The following is a 14,515-nucleotide window of genomic DNA, read 5'->3' as shown; positions in this document are numbered from 1 at the left end:
GAATATGGTTGCCAACTCGCGTTGTAAAATTACAGAAAGGGCGTGCACATCGCCACACGCGAAAGGTGACCCTTCGTCTTCTCATCCATTGGAGAGTGACTCCACCCGCTTCTAAAATGGGGCGCGGCATAATCTACACAGTAAACTGCATGCGCTACTAACACCGACACAGTGCGGTCGTCGCCGATAGAGCCATGTCATGCGTCCATGAAGTGCTGTTGAATGTTTTAAGCATTTGATCCCATTGTGACGGTGAGCCATGAATTGTCACATCAAGGACGCCATGAACCCTAGCTACCGCACCGCCGTGTCAGCGCGCTGCACCTCCCAGCCATGTCCCTCCACCAGCATCCAGCCTTCATCAGTGTGCGGCCTCGGACATCTGGTGTCCACCGGTCTGCGGGGGGCGAGAGGGAGGGGGGGGGCGGTTGGGGGAGAATGGTCCTGGCAACGCTCGCCAGGGGCGACGCTCGCTGCGCGCAACGGTCGCTCGCAACCCTTCGTCTTCTCGCTCTTCCCATGGGCTACTTTCAACAGACTAAGGGAGTCCGTATCGCACGATTTAGTAGTCCTCTTCACACGTATCATCTAAGAGCGAGGCTGCTGCCATTATGCTATGCCGACTGTGGCAGGAAGCAGACTGGGGTCACATCAACGTAACTTGGCGGACCTGGGCACCAAGCCAGGACACAAGGTGCGTGCCGGCAAGGTGGACCTCGCGTCGGTTCCTGTTCACCCAGTCCTCAAACTTTGCATTCCAACTCTGCGTCTTGTAAGTCCGTGCTGCACCAGCCGCACCAGCTGCTATAGTGGGTGTTCTCTTCGGCATTCGGCTGCCTGTCCGGGGGGTAGAAAGCTCAGAGCCTTATCCCATGCTCTAAACTGTAGATTTTAGGAGAGTAGAGCGACGGCCGACGAGTAGAGCGACGGCCGCTTCAAGGCTGGGTGGCGCCGGACGTGTGCCAGAAATTTTGTATTCTTGAGGCCAAAAATCTGTCAAAACGCTTCAGGTTTTGGGGGGTCTTTTTGAGAATCGCAGAAGACATTTTGGGGCGTTTCCAGGGGGGGGTAGAAAGCTCAGATTCTTACCCCATGCTCAAAATTACAGAGCTTTAGGAGAGCATTATGCACGTACTTTAGTTTTGTCAGAGGTGGTCTGGTGAGGAAGTTCTGGGCCGTCAAATTTGGGGGGTTGGTCCTCGTCCCTTGGGGTCCGCCAGGTTTCGGGAGCCCATCCTGGCGGATTTCGGGAAGCGCCCCACAAGCAGAACTCGGGGCAGAACGCAGCACTACGAGGCTCATATGTGAACGTACGCCGTAATAAGCACAAGCAAACCGTGGGAGGGCTAAGCTGCGCGTCATGGCGTGGACACGTATGTCGGCAAATGTCCCTACCTTCGACACAAGCGCACTGCTGACACGCCTGGGCTCTTAAACGCATGAACTCGCGTCTGACAAGGATGCCGGTGCACACATTCCATTCGTCACACGGCAGAGAGTTGAGCGCGGGGTGGGCTGACTCGACGGGATTTCCATGGATAGGAACGAACCCGCGTGTGACCGAAGTCTATCACAGAAACAGAACCGCCGATGGTACAGCGTGATAGCGCTCCTCAAGAGGAGTCGATTGGCACTGCTTTGGTTTCAAGTGGAGGGCTCAGTTTCAAACACAGCTTCAGCAGCTCTGGTGCATTCGCAGACACTCTTGCCACCGCCAGAGCCTGCTTGTCCGATACGGTATGCGCATACAGGTAGAGGATCTTGCACGCTGCGCCGCATGCGGACTCAACGTCGACAATACCGTACTGCTACGCTAGGTTGGTGGAAATCACTAATTCCATAGCAGCGAACTTGGCCGGAGCCTGTTACCAATTCCTGCGCATGAGTCAGCATGAGACAAGTGGGCTGAGCCACGTATCTACTCTGAGGCCGCAAGCGTCTACCTTATCTCCCGGACATAGCCAGGGTCGGTTTGTACAGGCACGGCACGCCGTAATGTTGTTGTTGTGTGTGGTTACAACGTGGTGAGCACGACGTGCATTCCTGTCCCTGTAGAAACCGAGGCCCGGGCCGGGGGGGCCCTTATAACGCCTGCAACACTTATATATGCAGCTAGTAACGCGGCTAACCTGGCTGGGGTCGTATTCTGCATAACGGCCTGCTGAAAATTCGATCTCGCTAACCGTGCGCAACTGGTCGTAGGCCTTACACCGCGTAAGCACATGATTCTCATATCCAACTTCATTTGCGACACATAATAACGGGCAAATCCTCTCCTCCCTAGGTTGTCCATAGGCGCGGTTGGCAGTAAGCGGCCAGCAGCATAGGTGGAACCTCATGAAGGTCTTGTGATGCGCAACTGGTATATATGCTCTACTGTGCTCTTGCATGGTCAGCGGTGCCGCTCCTTCCTTACACAGCCCAATCCAATGCTTGAACTTGCTTATCTGTACGCCTGGTTGCTTGTTGTCCGATGGGAAAGTGCTTGGCTCACACTGCAGCCGCTCATGCTTCCACGCCTTAATTAGACTCGCTCTCTCACAAGCAAGGCGGATACTATTTGCCCGTCAGGCAGCGGGCTACCTGCTCGGCTCTCATCCCTTTCCGGCCTGACCATGTGCATGCGGGCGGGGCATCCTGGGCATCCACATTACACCGACTGTAGGTTGAGGTCTGGGCAGGTCATGCAGATTAAGCACATCTGCACATTCTCAAGGAAATCGATGCTGTAGGCACCAGCCACGGGCACCTCTTTTACTGACCAGACCAGGAGATTCGTATGCTTCAATCCACAGCACTCCCTGCAGGTACAGTCTTCCCTTCATGCCGTACGGTACACTCAGCATGACATCGCACGCTTAGCGGTTATTATGGTGTGGTGGGCGGTGCGCCGGTGCGTGGGCCCGCAAGGGTGCGTGGGCCCCCAAGGTGCGTGCCTGTCCGTAGAGCACGACCTGTAGCTGGCAATTTTTGACGTTGGTGCTGGACCTGGTCGTAGACACACACATCGCAGGACATGGGTTGCCCAAGAGGAGATGGGGAGACAAGGGAAGATGCACCAGGCACTGAAAGCGGGAGGAGGCCAGCTGGCCAGCAGGGGACCAGGGGGGCCGCACCCCTGTTTCAAAGCCAGTGAGAAACGCACGCACGGCGCATTCTCCCTAGCGGGTCCTGATGAGCTCTGGACTAACGCTTACACAGCTGCATGCTCGATCACGTCGCACCGCAGGGCCGCGACGCCACGCGCCCCCATGCAGTTTACGGATCGTGCTGGTGCAGGGCCCGGCCCCACCAGCAGCTGCGGCAGCAGCAGCGGTACAGGGCCTGACGGCGGCAGCAGCCCTGGGCCCAGCAGTTGCGGCGTGCATGTGCGTAGCGGAGAGGACAGCGCGGCCCCGCCCTAGAAGCGGCGGCGGCGCGCAGGTTGAGGCCGGCCGGTGTCTAGTTAGGGTCGTTGCTGGCGAGCATAGACAGCGCAGGATGTGGTAGGCCGCAGCAGTGAGGAGTGTTGTGACTAGAATACTTCCTGCTGTTTGGTTGGTTGCTGGCTGTGCTGTTGCTTGACGGCGGGTCGTGGCTGGACACGTTACGGCGGGCCGTGCCTGTACGAACCGACCCCGGCTATGTCCGGGAGATGATGAGCTAGACGCTTGCGGCCTCAGACAAGATACGTGGCGTGGGCTCAGCCCATTTTTCCTTTGCGAGGAGAAACCACCTTTCTTGTTCTACACAAACAAAATGGGTCCTTTCCAGCTGCTGCCCAGACAGCCTCCGCAGAAAGCTACGGCCGGACATCCTCCTGATCGCCAATTCGCCGCCGTTCCCCAAGCCATTCCCCTGGACTCGTACACCCCGCCTAAGCCCAGTCGGGACCACATAGTCCACATCCTCCAAATTGGCTGCTGCGCTGACACAAACCGCACAGTCAAGTCCCACGCCAAGGCCAAGCAATACCATAAGATGGTACGCCTCTTGCTTACGGCACGGTTGGACTTCAAGGAGGGTACACCCAGCAGAACGCCATAAGCCGGGTTTTACCGGCACAGAGCGAGCCGAACTTCCCACGCTGCTCCGCAAAGTGCGTGTCCGCCCTGCGGCTGCCTCCGCCTGCTGCAATACGCTTCACAGCCACGCCGTTTCCGCCCTCAACGACATGGCCCGTACACGCAGTCGGACCGAACGAGGGCAGCCCCTCAACACAGGGGAAGCCGGGTTAACCGGCGCCCACCTAGCGCCTAGTGCTCACCATACATGCTATCGGCAGCAGGCGGGTGATGGGGACTAAAACCCCCTCAACCAGTTGGCCCATTTCATCCGCGCCCTGGCTCGTGGAGAGGCGCGGTCATTTCTTCCTTATTTCCCCCGGTAGTCAAGACGCTCTCCGCAACCGCCTTACGGGCACTTCCAGTTGATGCGTGGAGCGCATCCGCGCACTCTTTGAGGGCCTTCCGTCCGCTCAGGTCCTTGGCCTTGACCACCTCCGCTGCGTCCAGGTCCCGCAGCGGCAGCGACAACAGCGTCTCCTCAGCAGGCTGCCGCCAGACCGCACGCCGCGCCTCGTCACTGCTCCGCTTGTCTTCACTTGGGCGCCACGGCCCCAGGAACCCACCACTGCCACCGCCTGTGCCGCGACAGTGGGCGTGTCGAGCGGGAAGAGCTCATTCGGAATTTGACTCATCAGCCGGCTGCCGCAGAGCGCCGCACCGCTGGAAGTACTCACGCCACAGGTGGTCCACCTGCGCGGTACACACGCACGTGTATGCGTGCACGCACGTTGGCTGACTGCTGGCCTCCAGTTGGCAGGGAACGCCTGCAAGCGCGCTCTGGTAGCGCCGCTCCTTTTGAATGCTTATACCTAAAGTCAGCGCCATCACACACACACACACACACACACACGCACACACGCACACACAGCAAACACAGCACAGGACACACGTGCGATTACGCGACATACCAGGAAGGTCCGTGCACCGGGCATCATGGCACACTGAGGGACAGCAGCGCCTGCCACCGCGGCTGACGCGACTGTGGCCGCCGTCTCCGCCGCCTTGCCGCCACTGCTGCTGCAGCTTGCCCCTTTGTTGCCGCCGGCAGCAGCACTGTTACTGGGAAGGGAAGATGGGCGGCGGCTGCCGGCTGAAGTGCGCGCCCGCGCCTGCGTCACCAGCAGCGGCTGAGGGGGCTCTTCAGCAGTCTGCTCTCCAGCGCCCGCCGCCACCCCAAATTGCCCGGCCTGCACGCCCGTCTTCTTCCGCCCTTTCCGGTACTCTTGTAACGGCATCAGCTGGTACTCAACTTCTCCAGCTGGGTTCCGAGTGCGGTACTCACTGCCAGCAGCATTGACCCGCCGCACGAGCTTGAGCCGCAGCCGGCTCTCAATCTCGTGCTCCATGGACACCAGCTTGCTGCCGCTGGAGGCGGCGGCGGGTGCGGCCGCGGCTGAAGTGCCGGCCGCTGCTGGCACTTGTAGCAGCTGCTGAGCACCTCCCACGGCCGCCACTAGCTTGGTGCTGCGCTGCCATGCCTTCGTGCTTGCAGCCCCGCAGTGCCGCTGCCACTCGGGGCCCGTGAACCATGCGCCCGGCGGGTTGCGGCCCACCTCCCTGGAACCAGCGGCCGCAGCCGCCACAGCCTCCTCCAGGTTGTAGCTGCCGGTGATGATGGGGAGGCCGGCGGGCGGCGTGCCACAGTGACCGCTGCTGCCGCCGCCATCACCGCTGCTCACACTTGTTGCCGCCGCCGCCGCCACCGCCCCCTCGTCGCGCTGCTGGTACTGCTGGCCTCCGCACTGTGGGCACAGGCAGCAGACCCGCCAGGTGGTGGTGCAAATCACACCCGGCGTGTACACGGCCTCGCCCCTGGCGTCCTTGCCGAAGGAGACCACAGGGCACTGCGGCCGGGTACATTTGCAAGTAAGGCATAAAGACACATTGATGGAGATGCGTGTCGGGTACGCGGGCGGGTACGCACAGAAAGCAAGTGATGAATGAACCGGGATGGGGCATAAGCCCACCACCAACGCACTCAGCAAGGCGCTCCCAGGATCCCATGTACCTGTGCCAGCGCCAGTGGTGATGGTGGCTGTGCTGCGTGCAGCAACTCGTGGGCGGTGGTGGCAGGGGAGGCAGGTGGTGGGACCTGCTGTGCACGGCAACCAGGATAATCAATGCTAGTAGTGTGGAAACGCATATGCATGCGCGAGTCTTAGTGAAACAAGCTACGAGCCAGCCTACCACTTCGTCAGCGTCATGCGGAGACTCCAGAGGTAGCTTGAAGGCCCACCAACCCACGCACCTCACTGGGCCTCACCGCCGCCGGCGAACAGCTCTCGCGGTCACTATCAAGTGGACCCCCCGGTCCCATCCGCAGGGCGCACTGCTGTGCGCTGGGGATGTGGAAGTCAGGCCGGCCTCCATATGGCCATCGCCGCTCAATTGCAGCCACCAGTGGCGAAAAGAGGCCCTCGCGGGCCCGGCCGCCTGCCTTTAAAACCCTAAGCCGACTACTCGCTCGCAACATGTTGACACGACTTGCCGCGGACTGCTGACGACACCTGCAGCAGCCAAAGCGGCAACATAAGCCGGGTAAGTCTGTCTTAATATACCAAGTGTACTGGTCAAAGTGAGTTTAGGGAATGAACAGTGCTCATCCATGAACCATACATCCAATTGGCCGACTCGCAGCACATCGTGCGCGCTCACCCACTCAGCCGTGTATGATAATTAAGATTGTCAACCTGATGCCGCGCGCGCGGTTGCGGGGCAGTGGCTGTCGGGTAACCGTGACAGGACGTACGTGTTGCGCGCGCGCAGAACGAGTACACAGTTTTAATTTTGTGGAACCTAAAACGCTTTATGTTATTGACTGCAAGCGGTGTAAAAATGCGTTCCCACTTTCCCAGCGTAGTTGACTCGGTCACTCGGCTGCTCCGTTCTCTCGGATTCTGGATTCTGTCCGGATCCTGCAATCATTATTGGCGAAATAGCCAGGGCGAAATAGCCAAGAAGGGCCAACAAGTGGCAGCGTATACTTGTATTTACAAGTGCGGGGAATGATACAGAGGAAGCCTGAGCGAGCCTTGGGGGTTCCCTCGCTCAGTGATTGTCATGTCTCAACTAGGGCTCTGGGCGTTCCGCCCTCCATCAAGCATCCTCAAGCATCCTTCTATTCCTCGTGACTTCTGACACTCTTGCCCTTGCGTTGTTACATAGCATCTGCTTCTGCTGGTGCCTTGCCTCATGATCACGCACATGCCTGCGCCCGCTCCCTCCCGCTCCATGTACCAGCCATGCAAATTTGCTTCTCCGTAAATCTTCATAAGCCTTTTGCTCTTCCTGTGCCTCCTACACGCCCTCCTCCTCCACCTGCTGCCGCTCCTCCTCCTTGCCCTCCGCCTGCCGGTGCCCCTGCTGCCGCAGCGCCAGCGCCTGCCTCAGCTGCAGCCCCAGCGCCAGGGCCAGGGGCGGCGGCACGGCGTTGCCCACCTGCCGGTAGCATGCGTCCGTGCGGCCGCCAAACGTGTGGCGGTCGGGGAAGCCCTGCAGCCATGGCGCCGGGGGTTAAGGGTCAAGTGCCCAGCGCAACGATGTGTTCCCATGCGGGGTACCGTACAGCATTCGATGTTGTTGAGGCAGGGCCGGCACTGGGCGTCGTCAGCATGACTGCAAGTGGCGATCCACGACCCGGCATAATGCCGTGCACTGCATCACCTGCATGCTAGCATCTTCTCCTGGTTACCGTGGCCCAGATGCATCACCCCCTATGGAGCCTGGCCACCTCCCACGCTGCCCTTCCCCCAGCGCACACACGCAGATCCCCAGCGCCCCACCTGGCTGCGCGCCAGCTCCCGCACCGACACGCTCCGCTGCTGGGCCGTGTCTGGATGCAGCGACCAGCCGGTGGAGGACTCCACGCGGGGGGTGGTGATGGCGGTTCGGAAGTAGCCAGAGTGGGACAGCCTGTGTGTGCAGGTGCATGCGGGACTGGCATGACCCTGTTGCGCACGAGCTGCGCGGTGAAAGGGCGCGCGGCTGCACAACCGCATGTGCGGGGAGGGGAGTGCAAGGATGTCTGGAACAGGTACAGGATGCACTGTGTGTGTGTGTGGGGGGGGGGGTGTTACATGCATGATTATTTAAGAAGTGAAGGCGTAGCAAGGAATAGTAGCACCCTGGGGGGGGGGATTATGAGCCCGAGCCCAACGAAATAGGGCGTTCTGGCATGAGGCCCGCACTAGGCTGGCAGCTGCTGCTGCCCGTCTTTAGCTTCGCACCCACCTGCCGTAGAAGCCGCTGCGTGTGCTGCGCTCTACCAGGTGCGGCTGCTGCAGCAGCAGCTCGTCCAGCCGCACCGCGTACTGCACGACGTGATACAGGCAGCCACGTGGCACAGGGTAAACCGCAAGGTGTGATTGACATGCTCACTCCAGGACCGGGCCTCAAGTTGCGCTCCATGGCGGCGACAGGTTGCCCTTGACCCGTCAGTTGTATCGCACGCACCTGCTGCTGCGGCGAGAGGGACGCGTCATCTCTGTCACTTGACTCGCCACTGCCCTCCGCCTCCCTTGCCTCAGTGGCGGCGTCCAGGGCCTCGGCTGCGGCGGCCCTGTCGTTCAGCACTGAGCCCAAGTCGAACCCAGGCGGCACGAAGCTGCGAGCAACAGGGCGTACGGTATCGCATCAACAGTTGGCATTGTACGGGTTTCGTGGAATGGAAGTATGGTGAATAGCAGTCCGGTTTCATGGAACGGCAGTACGGCATGCCTGTGCATGCCTGAGGGTCCCCTCTTCGATAATAGCTACAGCCGCACCTCGCGATGGCGAGGTGGCGTGCACCCAGCGACTGCTCCAGCACATGGTGAGTCAGTTGCGCCTGGGGCCGGCCCTGCTGCAGCTCTTGCGGCAGTGTGATGCATGCTGCCTCCTCCGGCTCCTGCCGGCCAGCTGTCGCCGCCTCCGCCAGGCGCCGCTGGAAGGCGCTCATGGGCCGCGGCAGCGGCACGGCCGGGTCGCTGGGTGCGGGCAAGCACGCAAAGCAAGACTTTAAGCGAATTGATGAGTAGTGTTGACAAGCATGGCCAGAAACGTAGCCCACGCCTTTCAGACTTGAAGTGCAGCCTGCCTAGTTAAGCTAGGGCTCACCCCTTGGTCCCCGGCGTGATGGGCGGCAGGTTACCGATGGCATCCCGCACAGTCACGGCGCGCAGGGGCGTGCCTGCTAGGCACTTCCCCGCCCCGTTGGCGTAGTACATGCCGCCGGGCACTGGGATTGGCGGCTGGTCCTGCTGGCCCTCGCGGTTGCTGCCCGCCTCAGCCGCCACCCGGAACGAGTGCATCGGGCGCGGCCAGTTGGGCAGGACCTCCTCGGGCAGGGCCGCGATGATGAACATGCGCTTGCGGCTCTGGGGCACGCCGTAGTTTCCCGCGTTCAGGGCGCCGAAGCGCACCTGGTACCCCATGTCCAACAGCGTCCGCAGCGCGAGCTTGAAGTAGCTGACACTGGGACCTGGCGCGTCCGTGGCCGAGCGGGATGAGCCGGTGGTGGTGGTGGTGATGGTGGTGGTGGTGGCGGCGTGAGAAGCCGATTGCGACACGTTCTCGTCCTTTTGGTTATTCTCCTCTGCCGCTGACGACGAGTTGCCCCCTTCTTCAGCACTGCTGGCACTGCTGTGGCGACAGTCAGGCGCACTGCTCTTGCTCCTGCGGCGGCGCTGGCGGCTCTTGTGGCTGCCCTCAGTGGGCTGCACGGGCTTGTAGAAGGTGAAGCCCATGACGTTCTCCAGTATGAAGTAGCGGGGGCGGTAGAAGTCGCAGTAGGACAGGTAGCTGCCAACCTGCGGGTGGTGGTGGGGGAGTGCGAGTGTCAGATGGGAGTCAGAGGCGGGCTAGGACCCAGACGTGCTGTCAGTGCTTTGCAGCACGGGACCGGGTAGGGGTTCAGAGAATCCTGACATGGCAGATGGCTTAAACCTCCAGCCATGCAGCTTGGAGGTGGCGGCAGTACGTCAAACGAAGCCCAACGCGTACCAGCGAGTTGTTGCGCACGGCTTTCTCTGAACCGGCGTGACGGTTCAGGCCTGAGAAGCCCTGGCAGGGCGGCCCGCCCACCAGCAGCTCCACCTCGCCCGGCAGCGGCAGCCGCGGCGCCGCCGGCGGTGACGGCTCGGCAGCGGAGGTACAGGAGGCGGCAGCAGCTGGGTCCGCCTTGCCTGTACCCTCCTCCGCCTCGCGCCCCCGCGCCACCACGCAGTACTTGGACTGACCCGCCCGAGCCATGGCCTCCTGCGAGCACGTGGCCAATAAGGGTCACAACCCACACTGGAAAGTACAATCGCCACACATTGGGCGTGTACTGGTTTCTAGTCCGACGCGACAGCACCTCACATGCTCTGCGACGTTTAACCCATGCGCCGCCCCGCCCCACCTGCAGCAGGGTGTTGCAGTCTCCGACCAGCACCTCTGTGTGCGGGTTGTTCTCCGTGTAGGCCTTGGCGGCGTTGGCGTCAAACTCCACAGCCCACAGCGTGGAGCTCACGCCAGACTGATCGGGCGGTGAGGGACAAGAGTAGAGGCGTCACATGCCAGGAAAGACTACATGCGCGGCATGCGGGTAAACTGACACAGACGGCCAGGGCCAGCTGCTCAATCGAGTAAGCTGCACTCAATCGCTGCTCACCAGCCCTCCCACCCCACCTGGTGCAGTCCCTCGCTCAGTCCGCCGCAGCCCGCAAAGATGTCCAAGGTAGCCAGCGGGCGGATGGTGGGACCCGCGGCCGCGCCCGGTGCGGGGGATGGGGCGGATGAGGCTCCGGTAGTGGGCGGGTGCCCCAAGGGAGACGCAGAGGCCGCCGCCCACTCAGCCTCCTCCTCCTGGCCGGGTGGCAGGCCTGTGCCCACGACGCGGAACGTGTCCAGCGCCCGCACACCAGGCAGGGCAGGGCCCGCCGCCACCGCTGCTTGCAGGTCTGCCCCAGCTCCCGCCCACACCACTGCGCATTTGCCCGCCACAGCTGACACCGGCACCTGAAGCAGCGACATGCCACCCGCAGTGGCTGTGGCGGCGGCTGATGAGGGTGATGCTGGTGCCGGCTCGTACAGGTCCCACCAGTCGGCTGTGTAGGCCAGGTCGGACACAGGTCCTCGGGCCGCAGGAAACGGCGGACCTGGAATGGCAGGGGCGAGCGAGGAGGCGCAAGCGAGTACAGAGATGCCGGACGCAGCGCACGAATACGAATCAGGCCAACTGTGCAACCGAGCGGATCCACATCTCTCCCTACCTACCTTGAGCTGCAGTTGCGGCACGTGCTTGCAGCCCTTGCCACCCGAGGCCCCAGCCCCGCTGGCCCCACGTGCAGGTGCCTGCTCCTCCTCCGGCTGCTCCACGCCCACCAGCTGCACAACTGCCCACGGGCCGCCCTGTCAGAATGCAGGGCATCGCGAGGATTGGCATGACGGGCAACGGTTGTACGTAGGAAATGTATGCACACATACAGATGCAAGACTGGCGCTGCACCTCACAATCACTACGGCAGCATGCCCCCGCCCCACAGCGCCCCACATGGCCACGTCCCCTCACCTGCTGGCCGCCCGCCTTCTCCGCGTCCACATACATGAACTCGCCAGCCTGTGTGCGTGTGTGCAAAAGTGAGGCGTCGGCATTCTGCATTGGGCGTGGTTGAGCTGCTTTTGGAGCGCCGTCGAGCAAAGCACTTGCCGAGGCCGCCGCCCAGCCCTCCTGCGCCCTCGCTACCCGACAGCCGACTCACCTGGTACGTGACTCCTGCCAGGGTGAAGCCCCGCCCCTCTAGCAGCGGCGCACCAGCCTCCGCACCCATCTTATAGTGCAGGCGGGGAGGTACCTGTAGGTGGAAAGTGTTGGCGGGCAGACATTTTGTCGGGCAAGCAAGCCCTGGCATTTTTGGATGGCATGCACGCACACATACGGTACGCACCCACCACCTGAGCCTCTCGGCTCCCCTCCCACCCACCCCCATAACTCACCTCTCCGCCCCCTGCCCTGCTCATCAGCTGCTGCGCCTCCTGCCGCTGCAGCTGCTGCGGGTCTATCCACTGGCCCAGTCGCAGCTGGTCACGCCGCAGCGCCCGGAACAGCCCCTGGCGCGGGCAGTACACGTGCCGGTACACGTAGGTGGGCGGCAGGCCGGCGGCCACCGCGCGCACGTTGCTCCGCTGCAGCTTCAGGTCGGCCTGCAATGCGTCAAGGGCTCATGTGGAAACGCAAGCAGGTCGAAGACATGTATGGTTGCGAATGAGTTGACGCCACACCAACTACTGTAGTGTAGATACCAGACCTCACCTTGGCGTTTTCTACGCTGTGTGCGTGGCCGCAGGGCCTTCCGCTCAGGTCCTTGGCCTTGACCACCTCCGCTGCGTCCAGGTCCCGCAGCGGCAGCGACAACAGCGTCTCCTCAGGCGACAGCCAGGCCGCACGCCGCGCCTCGTCACTGCTCCGCTTGTCTTCACTTTGGCGCCTCGGCTCCAGCAACCCACCACTGCCGCTGCTTCTGATGTTGTCACTGCCCGGCAGTCCGTGTTCCTCCGGTGCGACAGTGGATGTGTCCAGTAGGAACAGCTCGTGGTCCGCCGCCGCGTCCTCAAGCACCGTGTCACGACCGTGAAGCAGCAGGCGCAGCTGGGGCGAGATGCACAGGCGTGTGTGTGTGTGTGTGTGTGTGTGTGTGTGTGTGTGTGTGTGTGTGTGTGTGTGTGTGTGTGTGTGTGTGTGTGTGTGTGTGTGTATATGTGTGTGAGTAGGGAAGCATAGTGGGTAGGTAAGCGGGGACATGCCTACAGGACGACACCAACGCTGCGCTCAAAGTCTACAAGGGACAACGCGCGCCTTTACTGTAGTGGCCCAGGCTTGTCATTTTATTCCCCCCACGTTCCACAGCCACTCCGATCCGCCTACCTGCACCATGGGCTCCCCATACTTGACGCCGTACTGCTTGTCCCGGTACAGCGCCTGCACCAGGTAGGTGGTGGCGGCGGGCGAGGAGGAAGAGCCCGAGGCGGCCGCCTGCACTTCCTCATTGCCGGCCTGCTGCTTGCTGCCGGATTCTTGCTGCAGCGTCACACGGATGATGTCGCCGGGCCGCAGCCACTGACGCTTCCCCTGACCCGTTCCAACCAGCTCTGGGCCGACGGCGCTCTGGTAAGTTGTACGAGTCCTGAGCGGGAGAGTCCCGAGCGGGTCCGCTGTGGGACCGCCAGTGTTGTCACCATCAGGTGCCGCCAGAGGGAGGCGCGCGCTGACGCCATGCAGCTTCCATCCCTGTTGGCTGGATGCGTCTTGGCCAGCGGTGGGCGTTGAAGTCAGCTTGGCTGCTGACTCCGAGCCGTGGCCCTGTGCAGTGGCAGCAGGCGCGGGTGAGACGCGCGCAATCATGATCCACCGGCACGGTTGGTGCCCATACAAGCTGGAAGGGCAGTGGCAGCGGGCTCATGTCCGTACATAGCAAGTCACTTGGCATTGGCGGGCAGCTAATCTGCCACCATGCAGCATCTCGCACCTGTCGAACCTGGGTGCTGGTGCTGCTTGCGCGCAGCTGAGCCCTCAGGCTCGACAACCACACGGCTGACACCTGCGTGTGCCGTGTGGATTGTGGAGGTGAGCGACTGTGCAGGTAAGAACATCCTTGTGACCGTATGTGGTTGACATGCGAACACAAGATGCGCACATCTAAGGGATCGGCGATGCCTTGGTACAACTCCGCATGTGCCACCACTTGCCTGTGCGGTGGCGACACCCGGCTGTAGTGTCGCCAGCAGTGCCTGGAAGGGGTTCCGGCGTGATCGTCGGCCCTTGACGCCTGGAGTCGGCTCCACCGCGTTGATCGCCGCTGGTGCTTCACTCTGGCCATCACCTTGGTTGACAGGCCGCACAACAGCCACAAGCGGACCTTTGGCGGCGGCGAGGCTTGCGGTCACCATGTCGATGTCCTCAGGTGCCCGGCGCGGGGCCAGCAGTGCCAGCTGCATGTATGAGGATTTGTGGAAAGGGTAGCGGTTGCACAAGCCCACGTTCGCCAAATGAGATGAGCAGCTATTTCCTGGAGACGGCAGCTTGCATTAAGTCCCAGCAGAGCAGATGTACGTAATGTCAGAGATGATACCGAACCACACCGTAGTCAACACGAACGCGTGCCGGCGTTGTGCGGCCACCGTGGCATCCCGCAGGAGCCCACCCACCTCTTCAGCAAGGTCTGGAACCTGAGTGTTTCTACGACGTCTCGTCACTTGCTGTGATGATGCACGGAGCACAGCAGCGTAGGCGGCCCTGCGCGTGCCTGCTAGCAGGCTCCGAGCCTGCAGATTGCACATCGATGACCCAGAGCGAAGCGGCTGCCTTCGCGGCATCAAGCTCCGGGTCCCGAGCATGGCGACCAGTGCACCTATGTTGTACGCCTTGCAAGTGCCGGGGCCTCGAAAAGAATTGCAACTGGAATTCGTGCGGACCTGAAGGGGTGCTATCAATAACACACGCAACTGCTTTGACT

At 61.8% G+C, this 14,515-nt stretch overlaps 3 protein-coding genes across 4 annotated transcripts; all 3 read right to left on the bottom strand.

The window, feature by feature from the left end:
- Window positions 1–17: 17 nt before the first annotated feature.
- CHLRE_06g249450v5 (uncharacterized protein) lies at window positions 18–1,141 on the bottom strand. 2 transcript variants are annotated; one of them, XM_043062570.1, is made up of 2 exons: window positions 662–1,141; window positions 18–397 (listed from the first exon to the last, which is right to left on the bottom strand). In XM_043062570.1, exons 1-2 carry the CDS (start codon window positions 827–829, stop codon window positions 362–364), a joined length of 204 nt encoding a protein of 67 aa, XP_042923277.1. In that variant the 5' UTR covers window positions 830–1,141; the 3' UTR covers window positions 18–361. The 2 variants fall into 2 exon arrangements, with proteins under 2 accessions (XP_042923277.1, XP_042923276.1); XM_043062571.1 differs by having other exon boundaries at window positions 671–1,141.
- Window positions 1,142–3,579: 2,438 nt separating this feature from the next.
- On the bottom strand, window positions 3,580–6,971 carry CHLRE_06g249400v5 (uncharacterized protein). The gene is made up of 5 exons (XM_043062569.1): window positions 6,702–6,971; window positions 6,295–6,553; window positions 6,055–6,138; window positions 4,955–5,890; window positions 3,580–4,736 (listed from the first exon to the last, which is right to left on the bottom strand). Exons 2-5 carry the CDS (start codon window positions 6,517–6,519, stop codon window positions 4,659–4,661), a joined length of 1,323 nt encoding a protein of 440 aa, XP_042923275.1. The 5' UTR covers window positions 6,520–6,553; window positions 6,702–6,971; the 3' UTR covers window positions 3,580–4,658.
- A 53-nt stretch (window positions 6,972–7,024) lies between these two features.
- On the bottom strand, window positions 7,025–14,491 carry CHLRE_06g249350v5 (uncharacterized protein). The gene is made up of 18 exons (XM_043062568.1): window positions 14,208–14,491; window positions 13,749–13,991; window positions 13,529–13,600; window positions 12,928–13,362; window positions 12,316–12,651; window positions 12,000–12,206; window positions 11,765–11,857; window positions 11,575–11,622; window positions 11,276–11,414; window positions 10,692–11,161; window positions 10,423–10,539; window positions 10,026–10,280; window positions 9,141–9,832; window positions 8,810–9,010; window positions 8,499–8,649; window positions 8,277–8,356; window positions 7,829–7,958; window positions 7,025–7,538 (listed from the first exon to the last, which is right to left on the bottom strand). Exons 1-18 carry the CDS (start codon window positions 14,337–14,339, stop codon window positions 7,344–7,346), a joined length of 3,996 nt encoding a protein of 1,331 aa, XP_042923274.1. The 5' UTR covers window positions 14,340–14,491; the 3' UTR covers window positions 7,025–7,343.
- Window positions 14,492–14,515: the final 24 nt, after the last annotated feature.

Source organism: Chlamydomonas reinhardtii, chromosome 6 (assembly GCF_000002595.2).
Source record: "Chlamydomonas reinhardtii strain CC-503 cw92 mt+ chromosome 6, whole genome shotgun sequence".
NCBI lineage: Eukaryota > Viridiplantae > Chlorophyta > Chlorophyceae > Chlamydomonadales > Chlamydomonadaceae > Chlamydomonas > Chlamydomonas reinhardtii.
This window is presented reverse-complemented; position numbering and strand designations above follow the sequence as displayed.

What these genes read in the sequence shown, in the direction of transcription:
- CHLRE_06g249400v5 (XM_043062569.1), bottom strand. Translation starts at nt 6,519, where the DNA reads ATGTTGCGAGCGAGTAGTCGGCTTAGGGTTTTAAAGGCAGGCGGCCGG. An exon ending in CGGCGGTGAGGCCCAGTGAG is followed by an intron (nt 6,139 to 6,294) that starts GTGCGTGGGTTG and finishes CGTGCACAGCAG; the next exon opens with GTCCCACCACCTGCCTCCCC. An exon ending in CACCACTGGCGCTGGCACAG is followed by an intron (nt 5,891 to 6,054) that starts GTACATGGGATC and finishes ACCCGGCCGCAG; the next exon opens with TGCCCTGTGGTCTCCTTCGG.
- CHLRE_06g249450v5 (XM_043062570.1), bottom strand. Translation starts at nt 829, where the DNA reads ATGCCGAAGAGAACACCCACTATAGCAGCTGGTGCGGCTGGTGCAGCA. An exon ending in TTGGTGCCCAGGTCCGCCAA is followed by an intron (nt 398 to 661) that starts GTTACGTTGATG and finishes CGCCCCCCGCAG; the next exon opens with ACCGGTGGACACCAGATGTC.
- CHLRE_06g249350v5 (XM_043062568.1), bottom strand. Translation starts at nt 14,339, where the DNA reads ATGTGCAATCTGCAGGCTCGGAGCCTGCTAGCAGGCACGCGCAGGGCC. An exon ending in GCAACTGCAGCTCAAGGTAG is followed by an intron (nt 11,162 to 11,275) that starts GTAGGGAGAGAT and finishes CTGCCATTCCAG; the next exon opens with GTCCGCCGTTTCCTGCGGCC. An exon ending in GGGAGCTGGCGCGCAGCCAG is followed by an intron (nt 7,539 to 7,828) that starts GTGGGGCGCTGG and finishes CCATGGCTGCAG; the next exon opens with GGCTTCCCCGACCGCCACAC.